We start from the raw sequence: 24,617 nt of genomic DNA on the forward strand, positions 1-24,617 counted from the left end.
CCCTCGCCTTCAGTCAAGCAAGCAGAGCTGCCAAGGCCCTGCCTGGCCAAAGGCACTGAGGTCAGAGCTGGCTGGAAACCTGTGGACTCTGCCGGGAGGCTCAAGACTGAGTGGGCCCTGCACCCACCCCAAGGGGCACCCTCCTAGCTGCACACCCACTTCCTGTCTCAGCTGCCACCTGTGGGCTCCATAGTTAATGGAGGAGACCGGCCAGGTGGAGGCTGCTGAGGACTGTGGGCTACTTCCTCAAGATGCTTTCCAGAGCTGACATTTCCAGACCATCTTCCAGGTAAGCCCTGGCTCAAGTGGGCAGAAGAACCTGGAGGTTAGGAGAGAAAATGGAGCACGAAGTAAGTAGTTGAGGCCACCTGACTAACGTCCCCTGCACACCACCAGGAGAGTGGGTGTGCACAAGGGCACAGGAGGGATTGGAAACTGACCCGCCAGCGGTGTGCACACCCGCCCTGGGCCCTCCCACCACGAGGACTTCCTCCAGAGAGCTGTTACCTCCCAGGGAGGGTCTGCTACCACCCAGGAAGAGAACAACGATGGAGGCCCACGGTATACCAAGGTCACTTCCAGGGAATTTTCATGTTTACATCATTCCTTTAAGCCCTCCAACAGCCCTGAAAGACTGGCACATGTATTAGCCTTTTTATGCAGAGGCCAGGATTCAGACAGGTTATACAATTGCCCAGATCCACTCAGCTAGGACCTGGCAGTAAGTAGGGTCACAGACTCAGTGTGCCCTGAAGAGTCCCAGTCGACATCTGCTGCCCTGGTGTAAAAGTAAAGACAGCTTCCTTCTCCAAAGGTGCCAATTTGGACAATAAATTATAACAAATCCAGGTCTGTGCTCTTTACCTGGACAGTCCCACGTCTCCCAACACCATCTTTCCATCCGAAGCCCCAGGGGTCATCTGCTGCCCCATGCTCAAAACCCCAGGGACAGAAGCTGCAGAATCACCAGCCAGCACAGCTGAGCTGTGGTGTTTCTCCAGAAAAGGAAGTGGAGGCTGTGGTCCAGGTCCCCTTGCTGTTCTTGAGAAACCGCTGCTTCTCCTGCCGTTTGGAGCTGCTCCGAGCCCCAGAGGCCCTGCCCCAGCTCTCCTGGGCTCCCATGCTGGCAGCGGGATGAGTGGCCAGTGGGCCCTCTGTGGAGGCTAGAGTGGAATCCCAAAGAGCTTCCAGCAGTCCCTCCTTGGCATGGCAGGGTGTGGCCTCAGGGTGTGGAGGAGCGGGCTAGTGGGACATGCTCCAGGGACCCGGGCCCTGACCAGACCCCATTAGGTGTTCCAGCCCGCGACCTCTGCCCTCAGTTCCTGGGAGGCAAGGGCTCAATTCTGCAGCTGTGCAGGGTCCCTCCAAAGCCTCTCGGACAAGCACACTCGGCCCTTAGAAAGTTCCTGCTTTCCTGAAAGCACCCATTCACCTGTTCTTCCTCCTCCCAAACAGCTTTCCTCAGCCAGGCCCGTGTTCCCTGTTGGCAGGAGAGGAAGGGGGGGGAACAAAGCCTCACAATGGTTGGAGCAGGCGGCTGAGCCCGTTTTGGTCTCTGGGACAGAGGACAGCACAGGAGGCTAGATGGAAGCCCAAGTCGACAGCTGGAGCCCACAGAGCCCCAGGAAGGGAGGCACCCCGAGCAGGGATGTGGGCCTGGAGTTGGGTGCTTGGGTGGAGGATATGGGGTTCTGTTGTCACAGCCCATCTGCACAGTTCCACCATCCCACGGAGGAGTTGGTGTCCACTGGTGGCCATCCCGGGCTTGAATGGCCCCAGGCCTAGGCCTGCGTGGCATGTGGGAGTCCTCCCCGGCAGACCTCTCCCTATGGGGCCCACACGGCCTGGCACACACAGGCTGTAGGTGTCAGCCTGTCCTGGCCCCGTGTCCTCCCCACCAGGAGCCTTGAGGCCCCGTGGAGGTCAGGCCCTGGCCCTTTGCCCAGCTCTGGGTGGGAGCTGAGCATGGAGGTGTCCACCTCCCACAGGGAAGACTCCCTCCCTGGGGCAGAACCCAGAGTAGTGAGCCTTGGCGGGGAAGGCGGGGAGTGTGAACTGGGAATCCTGACCCAGGGACCTTCACTGGGAAGGGTCTAAGGAGCCTCTGTTGACAGATGGGATCCCAGCCTGGGAGGAAGTGTGTCCACCACCGTGGCTGGGGTCCTGCTTGGACCCAGAACCTTGGGTCTCATGTCCCCAGCGAGGGGCCTGTGCCTCATGACCCGGGGAGGCGGTAACCCCGCTAACCTCAAGACAGAAGCATGAACGACTGCGGCCGCCGTGGTTTAACAGTCAGTGCCGGGGAGAAGTCGCCCTCACAGGCCCCACTGCCACCTGATGCCTGCATGTGTGCGGTGACACCAGGGACTGTGGTCCCTCTGTCACTGCCGGGTCCCCAGCACCCAGCGGAGCAACCCTGCCCCTTCCGCACTAGCTGAGTGAATTTTAAAGCTCCACAGCCTCTCTGAGCCCCAATTTCTCATGTGCACAATAAATGTAACACCTGGTCCCTGCCTCCCAGGGCAGCTGAGGGTGCCCTTTTGGTCAGACACCCCACAAGCATTTACAGGTGTGCTGTGCCCCCAGCAAGGTCACTGCCAAGAGGGGCAACAGCACACACTCTAACACCTTGGGAGAAGGGCACAGAAGTGGACTGGATATGGGGTGCTGTGCAGCCCAGCTGAGACCTAGTCCAGGCTGGGCCACAAAAAGTAAAGTGCGAGCCTTGAAGGAGAAGTAGGAACTCAGAAGGAGAGGGGGTGACCCCAGGCGAAAGGTAAAGGGTGGGGGCTTAGCAGAGCAGGGCTGGGAGGGGCTCAGGGCCAGCTGAGAAGAGCTGTCCCGGTGGTCCTGGCGGAGGGGCATGGACCTGTCCCCAAGGAAGGCACTAAAGCAGGAGACAGACATGACCTTGTTTGATGTGAGGAAATTGGTCTGGTCACAGGGTCAGAAAAGGATTGGAAGGATGAGGCTGGATGCCAGCAGATGGGCAGGAGGGCTCTGGCTTGTCCAGCCTTCAGAGTAACAGGTGACAGGAGTGGACAGGTCCCACTGGCCAAGGAGGGGAAAAGGGCAGGGATGGGGCTGTCGACACGCTCTGAAGGCATCCCGAGGGGACGGCGTGTGTGCATCGTGATACCACAGTCCCCACCCTCCCCGGGTTGGGGCACACTCTGTTGCCTGAAGGGTTGACTTGGGGGCTCCCCTTGAGCCCACTTGGCTTGGATCTCCTACAATGTAGGGGTGTGTGTGTGTGTGTGCGTGTGTGCGTGTGGTCTCTGCAGCTCACATTGTGTCCTCTGAGTGGCAAGAAATTCTTCAGAGGCCATACTCCCCGCTCACCAAAAAAGGCCAACTTTGGGCTAATTTATTTTTTATTTAAGAGCATGTGATGAGTGTTCTGCTTGTTGGCCTGGAAAGTCACCCACACCATGTCTAAAGGAGCACAGCAGACCCCTTGCCTCAGGACTCCCTGCCGCTCGCTGCTGGCGGGGTCCCACACGGGCCACACAAGGCTGTGACATGAGGCGCACGGGGCTCAGCAGCTGTGCGTCTCGGAAACAACAGCACTTTTTTTTTTTTAAAAACAACATGGTGAGGAAAGATTTTATTTCTCACTTCGTGTGCGTGTATATCTGTGTGGAGAAGGAGAAAGAGTTTGCTCACCAAAATATTAACAGTGGCAGAATTGAGGTGATTTTTACTTTTCTGAATGTTTGACTTTTTACAATAGGCTCTGTATCAATTTTACCATCAGAATAAGGCCAGGGGACAGCCATTCAGCCACCTTGGGATCCACCTTTGCTCCAGAAGGGCTTTGGGGTTAAAACATCCAGTGGACTGGAAATAGGCTGTGGGGCCATGAGTGACTGTCCCCTCCCAGGGCCGAGATCAGGCCAGGCTAGCAGGCATCAGTGGGGTTTGGCGTGTGGGGCATGACAGGCTGGAGTGGCTGTGGGGACTCCAGGCCGGCTCCCAGGGTCTGGCCGTCTCCCCTGGGGCTGCCCTTCACCCTCCTCTGCTCTTTTTTCTCACCTGAGAAAGGCAATAGGGACACAGAGCCAGCCCTGGGCCCCATTCCTGAGCAGAAAGAGACACTTCTCCACCTGGCCACCCTCCTCACTATGAGGGAACTGCCCCAGGCGAGGCAACCTGTCTAGGTGACTGTGGGGAAGCAGAGGGTTGCTGCATTGGAGGGAGAAGGGTGGGAGCCCAGACAGCCTGCAAGGACCCCCACCCCGCAAGTCCTGCCGACCCCCGCACAGCCCTCAGCTCAGGTCTGCTCTTTGCCCCAGGCCGGGGTTCTAGCTGTACAGCAGGTGCCCGATAACACGTTAGGTGGATGGCTGGGTGGGTGAAGACGGCTGCTGTGAAGGCACCTGCCTAGACTGCCCGCCCGTGGGAGATGAGATAGGAGTCTGGGGACAGGGGCTTGGGGCCTGCCGGACCTCCGACCTCTCGGCCCAGTTGGCAGGCCAGGCCTGTGGAGCCCAGTGGCAGGGCAGCCAGTGGAGGCTTCGCCCTCACAGCTTCTGCTGGCTTCTCACCAAAGCAAGTGAAGGTTGATTTCCAGCTGGCCTCAGCATTCACTTCGATGTCCTTCTTGTGTATGTATTGATGTTCTTGGTTATTGCTGTCTTATTTATTCTCCAAAAGCTTGCCAATTTCCCCACTTATTGATGTGGAGATGCGCCATTAACCGTGTGCTAAGATTTGTATAGTCTTGGCACCCGTTTCCACCTCCCAGTTTGGTCCTGTGCATCTGGAGCCCACTCAGGTGTGGAGAAGCCTTTGGGGAGGCACAAGATGCATGCGGGGATGGAATTCAAGCTTGAGCCTCTCCTGCCTGAGCAGAGCTTCAAGTCCCCGCTGAGCGGCAGAGGCCCAGGGCAGTGGATCTGGACTTCCGCACTCCTGCAGGGCTGGTTGAAGAGCAGTTTCTGGTCAGCAGATCTGGGGTGGGGCCTGAGGGTCGCGTCTGACCTGCTCCCTGGGGCTGCTGTTGTCAGCCACTGGCCCACTTTTGAGAAGCACTGACCTCAGGCAGAAGAAGGGGCACCAGGGGCCAGCTCGCAGGTGAATGCAAACCTCAGCTGCGGAATTTTAGCTTTGGGCCTTGGGAAGGCATTGTCTCTTTCATCCTTGGTTCCGCTTGGTGGCTGAGCTGCTGCATCTGCCTGTTGGGTAGGTTGGAACCGTCCAGAGGGGGTTTAAGAAAGTAGAGCGGGGAGGGAGCTGGCATCCCGGGGAAGCCAGGACTCTGAAGCCCCTTCCGGTGCCGAAGTGCATCTTAGAGACTTGGCAGCTGGGGGCAGAAGCAGAAGTGTCTTTCCCGGCAGGCACTTTGCCGTGTTCTAGAGGCCAAGGAAAGCTCCTTAAGACTAGTTGGAGCGAGTGTAAGCTGACATTTCCCAGGCCTTGCCAGCCTGCAGGGTCAGATGGGGGTCACATTACCACCCAAATCTGCCCAGGAGCAGAATGATGTCTCCCTGCCAGGCCAGGTGAACAGCATGCCAGGATTCGGTCCACTGGGGACTCCTGGACCAGGGGCCCTGGGCACCCACGTGTTACAGAGATTCTCCAGAAAAATGCCATTCCGGTGTTTACTTAGAGCCTGCTCTCTTGGCCTGGACCCAATAGGAACCAGCTGCTGAGCTGGGAAAAAGTCGAGCCACAGACAGGATGGGGCCAGCCTCCGGGGGCTGTGGGTTTCACCAGTTCATAGCAAGGAAGGCTATCAAATGGCTCTCACGTCAGAGTGCTGGGGGTCAGAGGCCAATCGGGTCAGTTTATCATGTGACTGAGCAAGACACCTAACTTCGCTGTGCCTCAGAGAGCATAGCATTACCCTATGGGCTTGACTGTCACCAGGATTTAACAAGATAATCCACGATCAGCCTGGCATGAAGTGCCTGGCATTCACTGAACACGAGCTAGTGTTATGGCACAGACCCACTCTGTGTTTGCTGTTCGTGGCGTGTATTTGTGCAGAAGTTGACTGGCGAATAAACTGGGCATAGTTCTCACTCAGCAGGCTCATCCATTCTCAACCTAATCTTTTTATAAAATCGCTTTCACAAAGAAAAGAAGCCTCCTTCAGGCATGGCCATGCCCAGCTATCCAGGAATCATAAGCATCCAGATTCTGGGGTTCAGGAGACTGCCAGACAGCACCCCATAACATAAGAGGGCTCACTGCAGACTCTAGAAGCCCCTGGAAAATCTATGACAGACATCAGAGGGTGTATAAATCCCTAAGTTGTATGTACTATTTTTGTATGTTTGCAGGTTTCTAGGAGAGTGACTATGACTTCCATCGATTGTCAAAGGGGCCAGCATCCCCGAAAGGCTAAGAGACTCTGCCTCAGAGAGGCTGAAACAGGCCTCAGTGGCTCCCTGGAACACACAGGGCCTCCCTGAAACCAAGACCCTGCCACAAAGATGGGAGTCGCTCACGTCTGCATCTCTTCCTGCGAGAGCCCAGGCCTTCTGCAAAGTGAGCATCAACTCAGCACAGTCAGACGGTAGAGCCAGTGAAGACGTGTGAAACCCCCGGCCAAAGCGCGCGATGATAATCAGCCGTAATCATAAGCCGCCTGCCCTCGGCAGGGCGATAAGCCTCATGGGTCAGGCAGTGGACCTGCCCCATCACAGAGCAAGCAGATAAAGGGGCTGGCGGGGCCGGGAACCAGACACGGAGCGGCCGGGCCGGGGCAGCCTGGGAGCTGTGGCCCAGGCTGAGCTCGGACTCTGCCGCTCGCTGGCCACTGAGCCTTAACTTCTCTTGGCCTTGCTTCCGCATCTGCAAGTGGGATTCCATGTGACACTAGGGCCACCTGGCCTGTGTTTCTCGGGGGGGCCGCTGTTAAGGGCCAAGAAGCCCTCGAATGTGGGTGATGTGTTCAAAGCCTGCTCCAGAGTCCACTGGGGCCTGGGCGCTCCAGTTTGAATCCTGAGTTGGCCCTTCCTCCCTGGGCACCTGTGTCTGCTGGGACCTTGTCTGCCCCTGCCCCAGGGCCACCCCATGGACTTCCCAGAGCACGGCCAGCCGCACAAATCACAGCCATCATCATGATGCTCATGTGCCCAAGACACGTAGGGAGCCACTGTCAGCCCCTCTCTTCTGGTAAGAGGGCTGGAATTGAACTTTAGCAGGGACTCCAGGATGGCGGGGGAGCGGGGTTAGCAGGAAAGGATCAGAATGTCCCAGAGAGAAATTAAATCGCAGCTTTATGGTGACTGGTGAGACTCCAGTGAGACGTTTCTTGTAACCTCATGGAATGGGTCTATTTTGGGCTTAGCAGCTCCATTCCTGAGAGCCTCTGCTTCCTGTGTGCTTTTACAGGCATGAACCCTCGCCACATCCCTGTGCACGGAGTCCTGCAATTTTCCTGTGGCAGCTGAGCCAGGAGGGCCGTGGAGGAAGGAAGGCGTGGACCCTGGATTCCCAGGCCGCCTGATGTCACCAGGCTGGATGGGCGACAACACCCAGGACACCCCAAGCATCTCGATGAGACGGTCAAGCTGTTCTGCCGGTCATGTCCCAACTCTGGCCACCCCCCCTCAGGCAGATGGGGGACCCTCTCAGGCCTGATCCACCCCTCTCTGGCCCTAATCCCAGGTTCTCTACCTTCCTCCCCAGGACTGCTCAGCCTGCCTCCTGGCCTGAGGTTGTCACCAAGCCCTGGGCTCATGCCGAGAGCATGGCTCCCAGGGCAGTGGGTGAATGGGGTGGGGACACCACGAGGGGAAGCGGGGTCACTCTCCTGAGAGGGCTGACTTGGTATGTGCCTCCTGGGATAGCCTCCCAACCCCACGGAAGCTCCCGACCAAAGTTCAGGGGCAGGGCCACACCCATTTCTTGCGCAAGGCCCAGAGGTGGGCAAGGGGCTCCTCATGCTAAAGACAAAGGCCTTCCTGCCCTCTGAGGGGGCTACCCCAATGCCCAGGCCCCAGATCTGGGACTGGTGTTTCCAGTTCTTCGAACTTGTCTGTTGTTGACTGGCTGTGTGACCTCAGGCAAGTCACTTCCCTCCCCTCTCCGGCCACAGAGGCCTCTCCGATACCATTAATGATCCGGTTTGCCCACCCACTCAGACATTCCAGAGCTGCAGTGCTCAGTGCCACATGATTTTACATAATTGGAGACCCATCCCTGTGATTTGGCCGGAATGCGCAGGGCCCTGGCGAATGGCTCGGCAGCTCTCACCCCCAGGCCTGGACACCCACGCAGCTCTGGGTAGGGAGGGGGAAGTCCCACCCAGGCCCACAGAAACGGAGCCTCTCTGGGTGTCTGGACGGGCAGGACCAGGGGATTTGCATCTCGGAGAGGCTGCCTAGGAGAGGGGTTCAGATTTTAGAAAGCAGAGTGAGGGAGGGCACAGGCCCCTTCCCCCAGTACCTGACGGAATGATGCACAACGTCGGGCTGTCGATGGAAAGAACCACCCAACAAACACGAGGCCGACTGACAGTCTCCACAGCAATGGTCCCCAGGGCTCCCTCCTCACGCATCAGGCCGCCTCGGGCCTGGGGGCAAGACACAGCCCTGGCACCGGAGGGGCCCGGGTGCAAGTGTGGAAGGAATGGCAGGGAAGGGATCTGTAGCCCCAGCAAAGGGGGCCTCAGGGGGGCCCTCCCACCCGCCACACACACACAGACACACACACACAGACATACACACACACTCAGACATACACACACACACACACACACACCAACAAAGGGGACCTCAGGGGGGCCCCCCCCACCCGCCACACACACACACACACACACACACACATACACACACACACACACACACACACCAGCAAAGGGGACCTCAGGGGGGCCCCCCCACCCGCCACACACACACACACACACATACACACACACACACATACACACACACACACACACACACACACACACACACACACCGTCCACCGAGCAGGTCAAAAATATACAGACCTCAAACTGAACTTCTGAGGGGAGGCCGACTGGTTCCTGCGCCCGAGTGGGTAGAAGGTCTGAGTGCAGGTGCCGCCCTGGGTATGGGCGAGCTGGGAAGAACTGACGAGGGCTGGTGGCCTGCTGAGGGCCGGGAGCCGGAAGGAAATGCCATGAGGGCCCGAGCTGAGTGCGGACAGGAGCCAGGATCGAGGGCAGCTTCCCGGAAACTTGCTGCTTCCGGACGGAGAAGAGCTCGTGTGAATACGACATGAACAGGCACACAGAAGAGACCGTCCCGGAGTGACAGGAGGAGATGCGGAGGGCTTGCGGCGGGGAGGCGGCACAGGGAGGACCAGGCAGGACCGCTGCGCACCCGACGCCCAGCCGCCGTGTCTCCAGGAGCAGGCTGACAGCTCGCAGAGAAACGTGGATGTCACGGTGGACTGCGAGGGAAAGGACAGCTGGTTCACACAGGTGAAGAGAAGGCGGTCACTGTGGGACCAGACCTCCCAGCATCCCAGGGATGGGTCCCTGAAGGAGGTCATCCAACAACTAAAGCGGAGGAATATCTGCAGACCCTCCCCGGGACGGAGGAAGAGCCGGCGGCTGAGAAGGCACAGGGGGCGGCGGCAGAACGATGGGCGCCAGGAACAGGCTGAATCTGGCTGAGTTACCGAACTTTAAGGATAAAGAAAACAACTCTTCAGGCAGCCAGAAGTACTAAGTCACCAGCAAAGGGAAGACGAGAAGCAACTGGCTCCAGATTTTTTCACAGAAGACAAGAGAGCCAGGTCTTCAAAGTTGTGTGGAAAAGGGGAAACCAAGAATATTACTCCCAGTGATGTTCAGATTTACAGACAACACGGTCAGGGAAAATAGCACCTGTGAGCTGTTTTTGAAAAAAAAAAAAAATTCAGCAGTGAAATCTAGCTAGCAGTTAAAGGGTCACTTTTTTTAAAGGTAAAATCATGAAACTCATGCAGTATAAAATGAACACATCAAACATTTTATTCAACTCATTCAATAATTAGGGGACCATTAATCCGTTCCAACTGTTTCAAGGAAAATTAGAACAACCCACATATATAGGCAGATAAGGAATACGGAAATGAATTTGCATATGCGCACGAAGACCGTCAACAGCCAACAACTGATTACATTCCACGGGATAAAATTGATTTGCATTTTTCTATGGACAAGGATCATTTGCACTGTTGTGAGTTTTCTACAACTTAGATTTGCTCCAACGTGATGAAAGGCAGGGCACAGTGGTCTCTTTTTGGGTCCATTTCAAAGTTTTTCACAAGTTTTCTGAAACAAGAGATGACTCCAAAAGCTAAACTTAGGGGCAAAATATATTTAAAAAATGGAATAGAATCTATTTAAATATAGGACTAAGATGAAATATTGGGAGAATTATGGTTGCAGAACAGAGTATAAACGTTTCAGAGGATAAGTGACTTCCACTTGACCAAGTGAAAATCGTAGAATCAAAATCAGGAGCTGGAGGGAAGAAGGAGGGACCGCTGGCCTTCAGGCCAAGAGAGGACTGAGCCTGACCCGAGGGGAGCCTTTATTTTTTTTCCCCAAAGACTATGATCTCTTCATGAATTTCATAATCTCCTTTCTTAACTTTAGAGAGACTCCTGAACTCATATCTCTGTGAAAAGTAAAGATTTCGCTATTTTCAGGTTAGTAATTTTTCAGATTTCTCTTCCTTTTAAACTCAAGTTTAAAATCAAATACTTCTAGCTTAAAATATAGTAGACATGGTATGAACCTGTTTTAAAATTATTTGGACCTGTTTACCTTCCTCTCCATAGCTCTTCATCTCTCCGAAGTTCTCTGTGCACAGACGACTTGCACCGAATGTTAACGTTGGATGGTGGTCTCTGCTGAGCGTCGGCTCCGTGCCAGGAAGTCCCAGGTGCTGGGAAGACAGCAGAGAACAGAGCAGAAGAAAGTCCTGCCCTCTGGAAGCAGGTATTGTAAAGGGGAGTGGGCGGGGGAGGGGGGGTTGCTCCCTTCTTTGTACTTTTCTGCATTGCTTGTCCTGTTTTGCTTGAGAAGGAGCGAGTGTCATCTTTATAAAAACAACACGATGGCCGTTGCTTTCACACATACCTCAGAGTCTTCCAACAGCCAGCGCTGCATACCAGTACATTGCATTTGAGTCATTGACACTTTAGCATAAATAAGGTGTTTCAGGAAGATAGTGTGAGGACCCAGAGTCCCTGCAGGTCCCAACCCAGGCATCTGGAGCCTGGTGCCGGGGAAGTCGGCCTCTCTCAGCTGGAAGAACCAATCGAGCGCCTCTTGCCCAGAGGTTCCTGCCTCCGCCCTGGGATCCTGAGCCCTTGAGACCAGCCCATTCTAGCTGGGACTGGGCCCGGGCTGCTGGGGACCCAGCCAGGCCTTGACACTGTCTGGGACAGACCCAGCCAAGGCTGTCTCCCTGCACGCTGAGGGGTCCCCAGCCCCATCTGACTCCACAGGCCTCGTCTCCCATTCCCACCTCTTGAGTGGAGCCCTGACTCCTGGCTCTCTCCATTTGCACCTTCACTCTAACCACTGGCTAATCCACCCTTGTCCACACTGCCTGGCCTTTGCACATGCTTTCTCCTCCACCAGAAGGCCTACCTGCCCTCCTGCCTCACCCCCAGGTCCCAAGCCCCCCTCTGGAAGCCCCCCCGACTGCCCTGGCTGTGAGCACCTGCTGCCACTGGGGGCTCTGCCCACCCCTGAGGTCCGGCGCCCTGCTAGCAAGGGGAGGCAGGAAGACGAGTGGGGGAGACTGGGCCTTGGCCTCTTCCCAGCTGGGCAGCCTCAGCCAGGCTCTTGTCCTGGCTGCTTCCTCATCTCAAACACAGGGACGTGGTAGTCTTCCTCACGGCTCCTTAAAATGGAACAGAGAAGATCATGTGCACCTCTAAGGGTTGTTTAAAGAATGACAACGAGATGTTAGCTTAAAGAGGAAGGAAGTGAAAGGGGAAATCGTCAAGCCTGCTAAGGGAGGAAAGGTGATCAAAGTTCAATTTTGGAAAAAGTCTTACTTTCCTGGGAAGCCGGAGGCTCAGTCTGGAGCCAGCTGAGGGTCTGCGGGGGCCACGAGGTCGTCAGGCACCCGGAGGGTTGTGGGCAGCGCAGGGTCCTGGGCCTGCTGAGTGGGACGCCCTCCCCACCGTCCACCTGCTCCCACACATGCTCCCCCAGATCATACCCTCTGTGAGCACACTGAACCCCCAGCACCCGGCGGTGCCAGTGACTCTCAGGGCAGGCGGGGGTGAGGCTGGGGCCGTCACCCCTGTCAGGAAACCATGGCGTGAACTTTCCCTCAACTGCGCCCTGGCTGCTGTGGGGGCGGTGGGGAGCTGGCTCGCGCCCCTAACAAGCACACGGCAGGTGGCAGGCTGCCACAGCTGAGCCACTGCGCCTCCCTGCAGACAGCGCAGAGCACCTCTGCCACCCAGCCCTGTCTCTGGTCTGCACCCCTGTACTTCCCACTGGACAAAGCTTAAGTCGCCTTCACCTTTATTGAACACCTGCTCTGTGTACCAGCTGCTCGTCTCACCTGTGAGGTAGGCAAGTTGTCCCCATTTTACAGATGGGTTGGAAACAGGGGTGAGTGGGTCACTTGAGGCCATGCAGCTGGGGTTGGCAGGCCCACTGGCTCTGGAATCTTCCATCTTCACCTCACTCCTGAGCCCCAGCTCCAGTGCCAGGTCAGGAATGGAGCAATGCAAGGAGGGTCCTGAGCCAGCCTGGGGCTGGGCTCTGAGGGACACAGGCTGCCCACCTGGGCGTTTGTAGCTGCCTCTGGGGGATGGGCAAAGGGCCCACTTTGGGGTGCAGGACCTGCCCTCATCCTGTGAGCACACCCCAAGAAACCTCTCCTTTTTAAGAGCTCACAGCACTCCACTGAGCAGGTGCTCAGAATCATCCATCCCCCGCTATTGGACAAGCAGGTTATTTCTAATCTTTTCTAAAGCAAGTAGCGCCGAAATGACTGCCCTTGTCCTACATCCCTGAGCACATGTGTGTTTGTGCATGCAGGGTAAGTTCTCCGTGGGCTCCACCAGCCCAACAGACACGGTGCTGGGCATCAGGCCAGGAAGGTAGAGTCCTGAGGAGGACCCCTCTCCTGGGGACGGACCCACCTCACTCCCCAAGAGCCAGCTCCACAGGAAGGCTGCCCAGGCTCTCTTTGCACCAGAGCTTTGTTTCTCTGTTTGGGTGGTTAGGCTTTTTGGCCAGAGGGCAGTGCAGTCTCCAGCACTGGGTGCAGAAGGCACAAAGCTGGTCTGGGCAGAGCATTATGCAAATTGAACAAGAAAGGAGAGCGTAGGGTGCAGAGGGCTTCTTCTGGGCTCCCTGCCAGGGAGGAAGCTGATGTAGGAGACCCCCTTGACCGCAGGAGGCATGAGGGGTCAGGGAAGGGCTCACTGGCCACCCAGTCCCAGGGAAATGGGTTCAGCCCTTGTCACAGTCCCTCGGCTCCATACCCTGCATCCCTGGGAGTTCCAGGGTGTCTGTGAGCTCGGAGTCCGGGCTGGACAGGTGCCATAACAGGATGGCTGCTTCCTTCTCCTTTGCCAGCTCTAGCCTCTCAGGGACACAGGGTGTACAGTGAGGCCTCCTCTGGGTGCCCATTCCAGCCCTGGCCCCTCCCCATGGCACTGCCGCCTTAACCCTGAGCTCCCTGACAGTAGAGTGTGTCTGAGTCCCCATGGCCTCCCCGGCACCACATTGCTGATGCCCAACACCATGCACCACTAAATGCCCGGCCAGCACCACACCAGCACCAGGCAGGGTTGCAGCTGTATCTGCCTGGCCGAGGGCACCCCCAGCAGGGCCTGTCCTTGGGGATGAGAAGAAGGGGGTCCCGTCCTCAGGACTTCATCAGGAGCTGCCAGCAACAAGTCACCAAGAGGAAAAAGCATAGACATGAAAGCCCCTCCCAACCTGGGGCTTGAGCCTGACCCAGCCTGCAGGCCGCTCCAGGCCAGGTTCCTTCAAAGGCTGCCATGTTACACGGCATTCCTAGATGGATGTCCAGTTCCTTTGCCTTCTTTAAAGCATTTCAGGAATTGTTAGCTAATTGATTTAAGGGCTCTGATGCCTAGGATTGGCAATTCTAATAAAAATTTCCTGGAATCTCCCTGGTTTCAGACACAAGGCTTCACATGTTCCCACTTACCTCTGTTCTTGGTGAGTTTTGCCTGTGTTTGTGCACAGCCTGAGCTCATTAAAGTAAGCGGCCTGTGCCCAGTGCCCAGTGCCCGCTCCCTGACCAGGGAGGAACAACAGCTGCCACTGCGTCCTCAGAGGGCACAAGGGATTCCAGCGCAGAAGTGCATTTAACTCCCCCGCAAACCCAGCAGTCGAGGTGACACCGAGTCATGCGATCCCCAAGTGTATGTGCCCGTCAGCACCTGAGAACCCATCGCCAGCATGTTTTCATTTTACTCCAGCCCGGCTGCCTCCGTCCACCCTTTATGAGTAGGGGCTAGAAAATCAGCCCATCCCAGCAACTCCTGATGGTCCACTCCGATAAGGATCCGGGCCAGGCTTCCTGCTGCTCGATGCCTGGTGCTGAGCGCAGGCTCCAGATCTCTGCACATGGGTCCTGTGCCCACTGGGACTCTCACCACCATCCTTTTAAAAAGAAGTAAAATTATGACTGTCATACAGATATAAAAATGGACATGTGGCCCAGGAACTCCACTTCTAGGAATTTACCTGAAGAAAACAAAATCTCTGATTCAGAAAGATACAGGCAGCCTTATGTTTATTGCTGTATTATTTACAATGGCCAAGATACGGAAGCAGCCAGAGTGCTCATCAACGGGTGAATGAATAAAGAAGATGTGGTTCATATACAAAATGGAATATTATTCAGCCACAATAAAGAATGAAGTCTTGCCATTTGTGACAACGTGGATGGACTTAGAGGGTATTATGCTCAGTGAAATAAGTCAGGTGAAGAAAGACAGACACCATATGATTTCACTTACATGTGGAATCTAAAAATAAAACCAAGTAGAAAGAACAAAACAGCATTAGACTCATAGACACTGACTGGTGTTTACCTTGGGGGAGGGGTTAGGGTCAGTGAAGTAGGTGAACAGGATAATAAGGCACAAGATCTCAATCTTGATATAAATTAGTCACGGGGACAAAAGTACAGCATAGAGAATATAGTCAATAGTTCTGTAACATCTATGTTGACAGTAACTGCACTAGCTGGGGTAAGGATTTAATAATGTATATAACTTGTATCACTGTGTTGTATATGTGAAACCAATATAATATTGCATGTCAACTACACCTCAATCAAAAAAATAATAAAAATAAAAATGGACATGGGTTAGAGTTTATTAAACTCCTAAATCGATAAGGAAACTGGGCCTTTCTTATTACCAGTTCAAGAGAATCTAGAAGCACAGCCATATCTATAGATCAGGAATATTGAAATGAATGTGCAAATGGAGGCAAACCCGGGAGGGGCAGTGGGTTGGCGTTCTGCATGGCAGCTCAGACTCTGCGGGTCTGCAGGCAGGAATCGGTTTGCATTATTACCGGTTGTCCACAATTTGCAAATTTGTAAAATAGCCCTCACAGAATGGAATCAAGTAACCCATGGAGTGTCCTTCAGAGTCTAGATAATGCATAGCTTCTCCACAGATGACAGTCTGACCACCCACGTCCTTCCCCTGACCAACCGAGCAGACGGCTGGTCCGGGAAGCCCACCCTGGCTCCCAGACTGGGGCAGGTGCCGTCCACTGGGCCCTCTGAGTTCCTCGAACTTCTGATTACACTGTTCTGTCACCCGCATCAGACATACTGAGATTCTCAAACGAGGTGCAAGTCCTTCTCCACCTCTCATTGTGCCTGTGAGACTCAAGACGTTTGTCGAATGAATAAATGAATGAGAGGACAAAGGAACAATGTGGGGTCCTAAAGCCACAGTGTTCCTGGGGATGGCCTGTGGGACCCTAAAAGAACTGTGACACAGCACAAAGGTCAGTTGTGCCCCGTGTGAGTTCCGAGCTCATCGTAGTCAGGGCTCCTCAGAAATGAGGCCCAAGGAGCCAACCAGCTGGGAAACGCCACGTTAAAAACAAACAGTTTAACAGTTACCAAAGGGAAAGGGACTTAGGAGGATGGGTGAGAAGGGAGGGATAAGGGGGGAAAAAGAAAGGGGGCCTTACGATTAGCATGTATAATGTGAGGGGGGGCATGGGAAGGGCCGTACAACACAGAGAAGACAAGTAGTGATTCTACAGCATCTTACTACGCTGATGGACAGTGACTGTAACGGGGTGTGGAGGGGGGGACTTGGTGAAGGGGGGAGTCTAATAAACATAATGTTCTTCATGTAAAAAAAAAAAAGCCAAAAAAAACAGTTTGTGTTTTTTTCCCCGTTCACCACAACACTTCTGAGAGCCTCTACTACACCAGAGGGCCCCAGGAGTCTCTCAGAAGGAGAAGGCAATGTTCCAGGGTTTTCCATGCTTATCTGATGGTGAAGCAATTTTTTTTTAAATGGAGCAAAGATGAGGGCCCTGAAGAATGCACATTGAGAAATACCAGGGTGCTCCAGCCTGCCTGACGTACGTAATCACCCGTAAAATCAGAATTCTGGCTCCCACATCATTGTTCTATAGCCTCAGACAAGTTACTTAACATCTCCTCGATTTCTTCCTATATGAAATGGGACTAAAAAGAGAACTTGCCTCAAAGGTGCCAGCAGGATCAAAGGAGCGACCCGAAGAGAACGCTGTGCACACAGCCTGGCACAGCGGCTGTTCAATAAATGTGAACTGCGTTGTTCCTATTTATAAAACATGCATGAGGGGCCATTTATTGACTATGTATTTTTGCTTGACACTCACAGCAACCCTGAGGCCAGATGAGGAAGATAAGCTGGCAGATGAGGACGGATGCTGGGGAGGTGAGGGCACCAGCCCAGGCTGTGGGGCCGGCAAGGGGCCAGGGTCCTTGGACCAGGCATGAGGCGTGGGGCTGAGAACAAGCTAGCCGAGGCCTTGTCACCAGGTAGGTGCTGTGCTTAATAACTGGCTTCCTCTGTACCCGCCTCCTTCCCCCTCCTCTTCCAAGAGCCATGCTGGGCCCCTGTCTGAAGGCCACCTCCGGCCAGGGTTATGGCAGGACGGACAGAGCTTCCGGCTGGGGGTTCCCAGGTGCATAGGCAGGGCGAGACCCAGCCCAAACTGCCCCCCAAGCTGAGATCGCCCCTTCATCTCTCCCTCCTCCCCGCTCCTCGCCCCTCTGTACCCCCATTAGATATGTGGGGACTTGAGAACTCTGGGGTCCCTCCCTTCTCTTCAGCCATTCTGGGGCTCCACTCTCAACACTGGGAAGGGGCTTTAAATCACTTCTGATTCAATGAGTAGCCGAGTGAAGCCCGTGCCCTGGGGCTTGAGCGGGCCTGCCCAGCCACCTGGGGCTGTCCCCGAGGAAAATGCAGACCCACACAGAGCCCACCCCAGGCCTGGCCAAAAGGCTGCCCGGCCGAAGGCCTGCTCAGAGAAATGACTCAGCTCGCGCGCTCAGATGCAGTTTCCACTCTTCATGAACTAAAGGTGTTTTCATAACAGCTGGGGACGATGAGCCAGTGGCAGACTGTAAACAGAGAGACTCTCCGGTCAGAACTGTCCAGGTCTGAGCCCCCAGCCACAAGCAGGGCCACTGAGGCTGTGAGCTTCTCCTCAGCAGTGCCTCCCGCACGCCCCAGGGATGCCCAGGACTCGGTGCTTCATCCGGGCAAGTGGCTCAGACCTCCAAAATGACACGAAGACTCCCCCAGACCACCAACTGAGGGAGGCAAGTGGTAGAGCAGGACCTGCAGCCTAAGGGGCCTGCTTCTGACCCCCAGAAGCCTTGGGCCTCCCGGGGACTGGAAGCCTTCCATGAGCCAGTGTCCTGGGACCAAGCTTCTGGGGGTCCCAGCTCAGGGCCGGGGATGGGGCACTGCCACACAGCAGGGAAGACGAGCTGACAGCCCTGCCTGGGGGACATGACAACCGTGCAGGGAAACGGGGTGGTGCCCTATTCACCCTGAGGACTCAGGCTGAGGGCCACAGGAGGTAGCACAGGGACTGCTTGCTCTCCCGCCTGCCCACCGCCTTCGTTCATTCAGTCGTTCATGGGCATTCTCGGAGAGCCTGCCTGTCAGCTTCACCCAGGTTTTTCCCAGTCAGCAAATGGCACCACCATATCCTCTCAGCTGCTTTGGCCAAAAACCAAGTCCCCTTCAATCTCAGGTTTTCCAGTCCAACAGCGAATCCCAGCCACTTCACCTCCACTACACGTCCACGTCAGACCCCCTCTCGGCCACCACCTGCTGCTGAGCTGCTCACCTCTCGCTTGGACCCCGATCCTGGCCTTGGGCTCTAAAATCCTTCTCCATTCATCAGAGTGACCTTGTCACAGCATCGTTGTGACTATATCATTTCCTGTCTTGAAGCCCTCCACTGGGTCCTACCAGATATTAAAACTTTTTAAAGAAATTAAGCACACCAGCTTTGGCATCAGGCTGCAAAGAGAGGAAATGAGCAGAAGAGCCCAGAGGCAGAACTGCATAAACGAGAACTTGCTGCGTGACAGGAGCATCGCCAGCCAGCAGGGAAAAGACAGGCTCTTCATACTTGGTGCTGGGACAAATGGTGATCCACAGGGAACAGGTACACTTAGGCCCCACCTAACACCACATGCCGACTCCAGGTGGACTCCAGGCTTACATGTGAATAACAAATGCTTCACACATGGAGAAGAAAATCTAGAATATTTTTATGACTTCAGAGTAAGGAATGGTTTCTTTTTTAAGTACACTTTTTGTTCATTACAACATGCATAAAGAAAGTGCATGTCATAAGCGTGCAGCTTGATAAAATTTCCTCAGGTGAACCCAGCTTTGTACCCAGCACCCAGACCAAGAAATACGACCCAACCAGCAACTGGGAAAGCCCCCTTGTGCCTCGATAGGGAAGCATTTCTTAGGTACCAAAAGCATCAGCCGTAAAGGAATACATTAATGAGTCTGATGGCATTAACACTCACATCTTCAGCCCAACAAAAAACACCACAAACAAAATTTAACAAAATGCCACAGTCTGGGAGAAGATATTTGCAATACCTACAACCAGCAGGAGATCAGTTTCCAGAATATATAAAAGATTGCTGCAAACCAAGAGAAAACACAAAACCAACCCAACAGAAAAGTTCAGCATAGGCTGTGAACAAACCCCTCATAGAAAAAGAAATTCGTTGAAGAAAAGCTCTGCCCTGCTGGTGTCAGAGAAACGTAAGTTGAACAATAGTGAGATATCATGTCTCACCTATCAGATTGGCCAGAATCAAGAGGAAAAAAAAGCTGGTGCTCTCAAATGTGGACCCCAGTCTAAGGCACGGCTGGTGGAGGGAAAGATCGGTCAGGCCGCTTGGCAGGAACGTGATGGGGCGTCCTGCCAAGTTGCAGGCAGCTCTCCCTGTGCCTCCCCCAGGTAAGTCTGCGGAAGCTCTCAGGTGAGTGCACTGGGAGGGAACTGGAAACCATCAAATTATGACACAGTCATGCAATGGAAATGGAAACACACAAAATACAAGTGGATCGTCAGTTAGGTCTAGCAAGCAGGACGGGAGAGGTGGCGGCAGGACCAGAGCCTTTGGGAGGACAGACAGCCCCCGAGGGCTCCCCCTGAGAGCTCCTCCACAGACTCAGCCGGGAGCCCCGGGGAGAGTGTAGGCCGAGAGACTTGAGAGAAACGACAGCCCTTGTTTGAGAACCTCTGAGCTCAGGCCCCTTCCTCACCCTCACCCCGGTGGGCTGCTCACATGACTCATCTGCGGGCAGTGAGATTAAGCAGAGGTCTTCAGGTGCCACCTCGCGGTGTCTGCCAGCTCCCGGTGTCATCTGTCATGTCACGGCCGCTGTGAGGAGCTCAGGTCAGGGCGTATCAAACAGAGGGATCTGCTGAGGGTCAAGAGACTGTACTTCTGAGACGAGAGCATTTGGGGTGCCCACCAGGCTTTGTGGCCGCAGTCCCAGAGGAGACCCTGCAAAGAACCAAGCCCAGGACAGGGACACGGGGACACATGGGGACACAGACCGTCTCTGCTTATTCACTGATTTTCCTCGAAGCTTCCTTCCTCTCTTTGAAGCCTGCCTAGTCCTTGGGGGCTGCCCAGCGTCCTGCCACATCCCGCCATCTGTCCCCAAAGGGACCCTGACTCAGCAGCAGGGAAGGTGGAAGGAAGTGGGGAGACGTCACAGCTGCTTGTCACCGCGTCCGTCCGCCTGGCCCAGTTCCCGGCAGGCGGGGAGTGGGCCTCCTGGTGGGGGTGGGACAAAGCCACAGTTACGCCAGTGGGCCAGCAAGGTGGCTGGCAGGACCTCAGGAGCCCTCAGGCCTGGGGGATGGGAGAGGTCTGGATCTGACCCCTCGTCAAGAGGGAAGGAGGCGTCCACCGTGGCCTGAGGGACACGAAACCCGCTGGCCTCAGCCCTGCCTGCGGGTCACCATCCATGGGGAGCAGGGGGAGCCGAAGTCGCCCTCAGCGGCCCTCTGCTCACAGCTGGAGCCTAGACCGCAGGCTTCACGTGCTGTTGTTTAAAGATGGTGGTGTTTACTGTTGCTATTCTGATGATAAAAGCAAATCAAGTTCACTGCCAAGAAGTTTGAAAGGCACAAACGAGAAAAGAAAACTCCAGCTTCAAGCCTATGATTTAGGACACAGCCCTGTCAGCCTGTCCGGTCAGTTTTTCACTATATACATATAAACTTCACTTATACCTTCTATTTTATAACCAGCTCCTTTTTTCTTTTAAAACTGCATTATGGACCATTTTTTGTTTTAAAACAGTCTGGACAAAACAAAGCCAGCTCTTCCTCCTGCCCAGCAGTGCCACCAGTGTCCCTTCCCCAGCATCCCTTGTGTGATGTAGGTGGGCACACAGGAGCCGAAGTTTCCAGAAACAGGCCCCTGGGAAGCCAGAGGTGGGCAGTTACCTGCCTCTTCTTGCCAGAACCTCTTCCTGAGCCCCCCGCCCAGTCCTTGGCTGGCCAGCCACACTGGGAGTTCCCTCCATGGAGATTCAGGGGACCCTGAAGCCCCCCACCACTGACACACACAAGGAGGCCACAGAACAGGGACCCTGGGCTCAGCTGTTTGGGACTTTCTGGGCTCCTCAAAGAGGAGTGCCCTCATCTCCGGCCCTTCCCCAAATTCAGGAGAAGCCAATTTTCTCATCCTCCAAGGCTGGCCAAGGTAGGTCCATCCTGGCGACTACAGAGACAGGCGTGCAGCAGGCGGATTCCCACAGGAAGGCTGGGTCCCAGGCTGGGCTCCTAGGCTGGGAGGTCCTGAGGGACCTTCAGGTGCCCCAGCACCTGCTGTGTGCAGGGCGTTGTGGTTCATCCCGCATGTGTGACATCTCGGCGGGGGAGGTTTCCTCAGCCCCAATTAATGGTGAAGAAACCGAGGCTCATTACGTTACGCCACGGCTCCCTCACTGATGGGTCAGGCACCAGAGACCCAGCGTGGAGATGACCTGCCCAGTGCAGAGCCCAGCCCGAACCAAGGCATGTCGCCTGGACCGGGCCTGGCTACCTCTGTCGGGGGTGCTGGGGAGTTCGCCCTGGACCTGGGCAGGCCTCAGGCACACACGGACCTGCTGGGCCAGCCACCATGTTCTTTCTGGGCTCCCGCCGCCCTGACATCGGCTCACCACTGCTCTGCTGACTCACGGAGCCCAGAAAGTCCACATTTTATAAGGTCAACCCGCACCCCCTGGGACTTCACACTCTGAGCTTGTGGACATGTGAGGCTACAGTGGCTTCTTCCTCTGGGCCTGTGTCCCCGGCCAGCTGTCTAGCCACAGGCGAGACAGCCCTGCACCCAGAGCAGGAAGACCAGAGCCCCACACCTGCCTTCCCCAGTAACGCCTGCGTGACCTTGGCCACATCTCCTCATCTGAGGAGTCCGGACGCTGTGAGGACACGGTTGTTTCACCCGCCCCCAGGGATGGGCAGCACCCGTTACATCCTGTAGGTTAGCAGGGACTGTCCGGGGCAGTGGGGGGCAGGGTTCCCCAGCCACATGGGGGTGGATCGCGGCGTCTGCCGTGGGCCAGGACACAGGTGGTGGCACATGAGCTCTGTGTTCACCATGATTATGAACCCCCAAGTGTCTCGTCCCCAGTGAACCCTCAAGGGACTCCACAAAGCCTCCCCTTAGGGGTGGTGCCCCAGTGACCCCGTTTCTGGGAAAACTGAGTCCTGGGAGAACTCATGCGGCCGTCGAGAGGAGAGCGTGTGTTGGTTTGTGCGTCTCACAGCCACATCCTGTCCCAGATAAGCTGCTCCAGCGCCTGCCTGGGGTTCACCTGTGAGGTCACCACTGCTGTTGTGAGGCCCTTGGTTCTGAGGGTCCCTGTCATGGAGAACAGGGCTCTTGCGCTGCCTGCTTTGCTGGCAGTGCCCCTCTTCTGCATGCCCCCACTACCAGTCTCACATGCGCTTGGGCCCCACCGTGTGCTGACACACAAATCCCGACCTGCATCGTGCTGCTGCCGTGACAGGGCACCTGGTACTCCCAGGAGTGCGTTCTGAAGGCAGAAACTTGAATCTCTCTAATGACACAACTCAGACATTGTGGCAGCTAGATGGGGACACATCTGATGTGAGGATGGCCTGACGTTCCTCAATTTAGCCAGGCCAGGGAGTGTCCAGTCCCACCTTTGTCCCCATCTGCCAGACCTGGGCAGGTATCTGCCGTGTTCCCTCCTGGGGCAGTCTCATGCGGCTCCAATGAGTGGCTCTGCTCTGCCCTGTTTCCCAAACCTTTTGGTGGGTAGGACTTCCCACCCAGTGCTGACGGCCAAGGAGGAAGCCCTGTGCTGGCCAGCAGCCCTGAGTCACAGACAATGACCTGGGGCAGCAGAGAGCACTTTGCAGGGCCGCAGAATGTCTCCAAGAGTAGGGACCCCACCTCCATGGAGTACATACATCATTTCCTCAGCCCCTCACCAAAGGGATGCTCGGTTTCTACATAAAAGCCTTCAGAAATGGGGAGCTCAGCTGGAAAAGTTGGGAATTCTAGGCATCTTTTATTTCTTCTTTGTGTTTTTATGCAAATTCAAGTTTTCTACAATGAAATCATTTATGGAACACCTACTATGTGCGAGGCACTGTTGTAGCCATTGAAGAGACAGCAGTGAGCAAAACACAAAAACGCCTCCCTGTGTCAAGCTGGCATTGTAGTAGGGGAAGAAATGAACAAATAAGGAGAGTGTAGAGTATTCCAGTGGTGAATGTGCTATGGAGTAAAATTAAGCAAGGGGCATGGGGAGGGCTGTGTTTGCATTTTAACGTGTTGAAGGCAGCAAAGGTGACCTCCGAGCCAAGTCCTGAAAGAGATGAGCTGGCTAATGATGTGGTGATGTGGAAGAGAGGGGCAGATAGAGGGAAGAGCCAGTGCAAAGGCCCTGAGGCAGGAATGTGGTTGGAGTGATAGAGGAACAGCAGGGAGGCCAGGGTGCTGGTGCCAAAGAAGCCTGGTGCAGAACTGGGGAGCTGGATGAGGTCAAGAAGGCACAGGCTTCCATATGAATGCTTTTTCTCATGCAAGAAGCCAATTTTTTTAAATAGGAGATTGGATTCTAGAAGAAGCTCACACCCAGATGAAAAGAACTCCCAAATCCAACCATGGTGAGGCCAGGTGGAGACCACACGGGAACTGCATGATGGGACCAGACTTTATGGAACTCTGAGAGGCCCTGGAGCCAAAAAGACAGGTGACTTCCTCTTTGCAACTACTGTATTAATATAGGAAAACAGAAACCAAATTACTACGTGGAGTAAGAGGCTTACCGGAAAGGGCTGGTGGGTGGGGGCTGTGTCCGCATTCTCAGGCCTGGATATGAGGAAGGTGTACAGGTGGGCATGGAATGGTGCCCTCCCTGCTCCCCTGGGCCAGTGAGTGCCTCACAGGACCCTCCCCAGGAGGAAATCCTTGGCAGGCAGTGGGGGTCCCCAGATATTGGGAGGGCCCTGGCATTGGTTATGTAAACCTTAGTGTGCGTCAGCCGGGCAGGCTGATGGACCCTTCCTGACCTAATCCTTGATGGCCAAACCCCCACCCGTGGGTGACAACACAGGAAAGCAGCTAGCTGCCAGCAGGACTGCCCTGGGTCATGGTCTTCCTCACGGAGCTATTAATATGCCTGTTGCCCAGGAAGCATATGGAACTCAGACAGACTCTGTGACTGGGTAGCTAAGCTTGGGTGGAGGCTCAGCTCCAGGCTTACTGACCATCTTCTCTCCTGGACGTGCAGCCCCCTGCTGAGCTGCATTGGGGTTTAGGGACGGGTCCAGGACGGGACAAACACAGGCGGTGACAGTAGACAGCGTGGGAGAGGAAGTGAGCAGGGCGGGAGCAGGGGGGCTGGAAGGCCACAGGGAGGTGATGGCCACAGAGGCGCACTTTTATCTTGGGCATGGCCCAGCGCTGCCAGCGCAGCCAGCCAGGGACGCTGCGGGAACACTCAGAACTCTGTCTTTTGCCAGGACCTGAAAAAGTGTCACTGTGCGAGCCACAGACATGGATTATCTTCTAAATGGCAGTATTGGCATGTGTGTTTATTTGCTTTGACACTGAGAGAGG

At 55.2% G+C, this 24,617-nt stretch overlaps 1 protein-coding gene across 14 annotated transcripts in view; it reads right to left on the bottom strand.

Annotated features, from left to right (window-relative positions):
* LOC108385793 (uncharacterized) overlaps window positions 1-23,562 on the bottom strand; it is a 29,560-nt gene extending 5,998 nt beyond the window's left edge. For 2 of the 14 annotated variants that reach the window (XR_012127206.1, XR_012127207.1), the window contains exons 1-3: window positions 10,739-11,051; window positions 8,948-9,372; window positions 8,401-8,527 (exon numbers count right to left, since the gene is read on the bottom strand). Coding sequence is in view for 3 of the 14 variants with exons in the window: in XM_073227218.1 (XP_073083319.1) it covers window positions 5,137-5,177; window positions 8,401-8,527; window positions 8,948-9,372; window positions 10,739-11,051 (906 nt within the window). In the remaining 11 variants the exon portion in view is untranslated. Of the gene's footprint in view, window positions 1-664; window positions 8,528-8,947; window positions 10,241-10,738; window positions 11,826-11,982; window positions 14,585-19,787 lie in introns of those variants that run through there. The other 12 variants (XR_012127208.1, XR_012127210.1, XR_005056517.2 and 9 more) reach the window with 12 other exon arrangements.
* Window positions 23,563-24,617: the final 1,055 nt, after the last annotated feature.

This window comes from Manis javanica, chromosome 18 (assembly GCF_040802235.1).
Source record: "Manis javanica isolate MJ-LG chromosome 18, MJ_LKY, whole genome shotgun sequence".
Taxonomy (NCBI): Eukaryota; Metazoa; Chordata; class Mammalia; order Pholidota; family Manidae; genus Manis; species Manis javanica.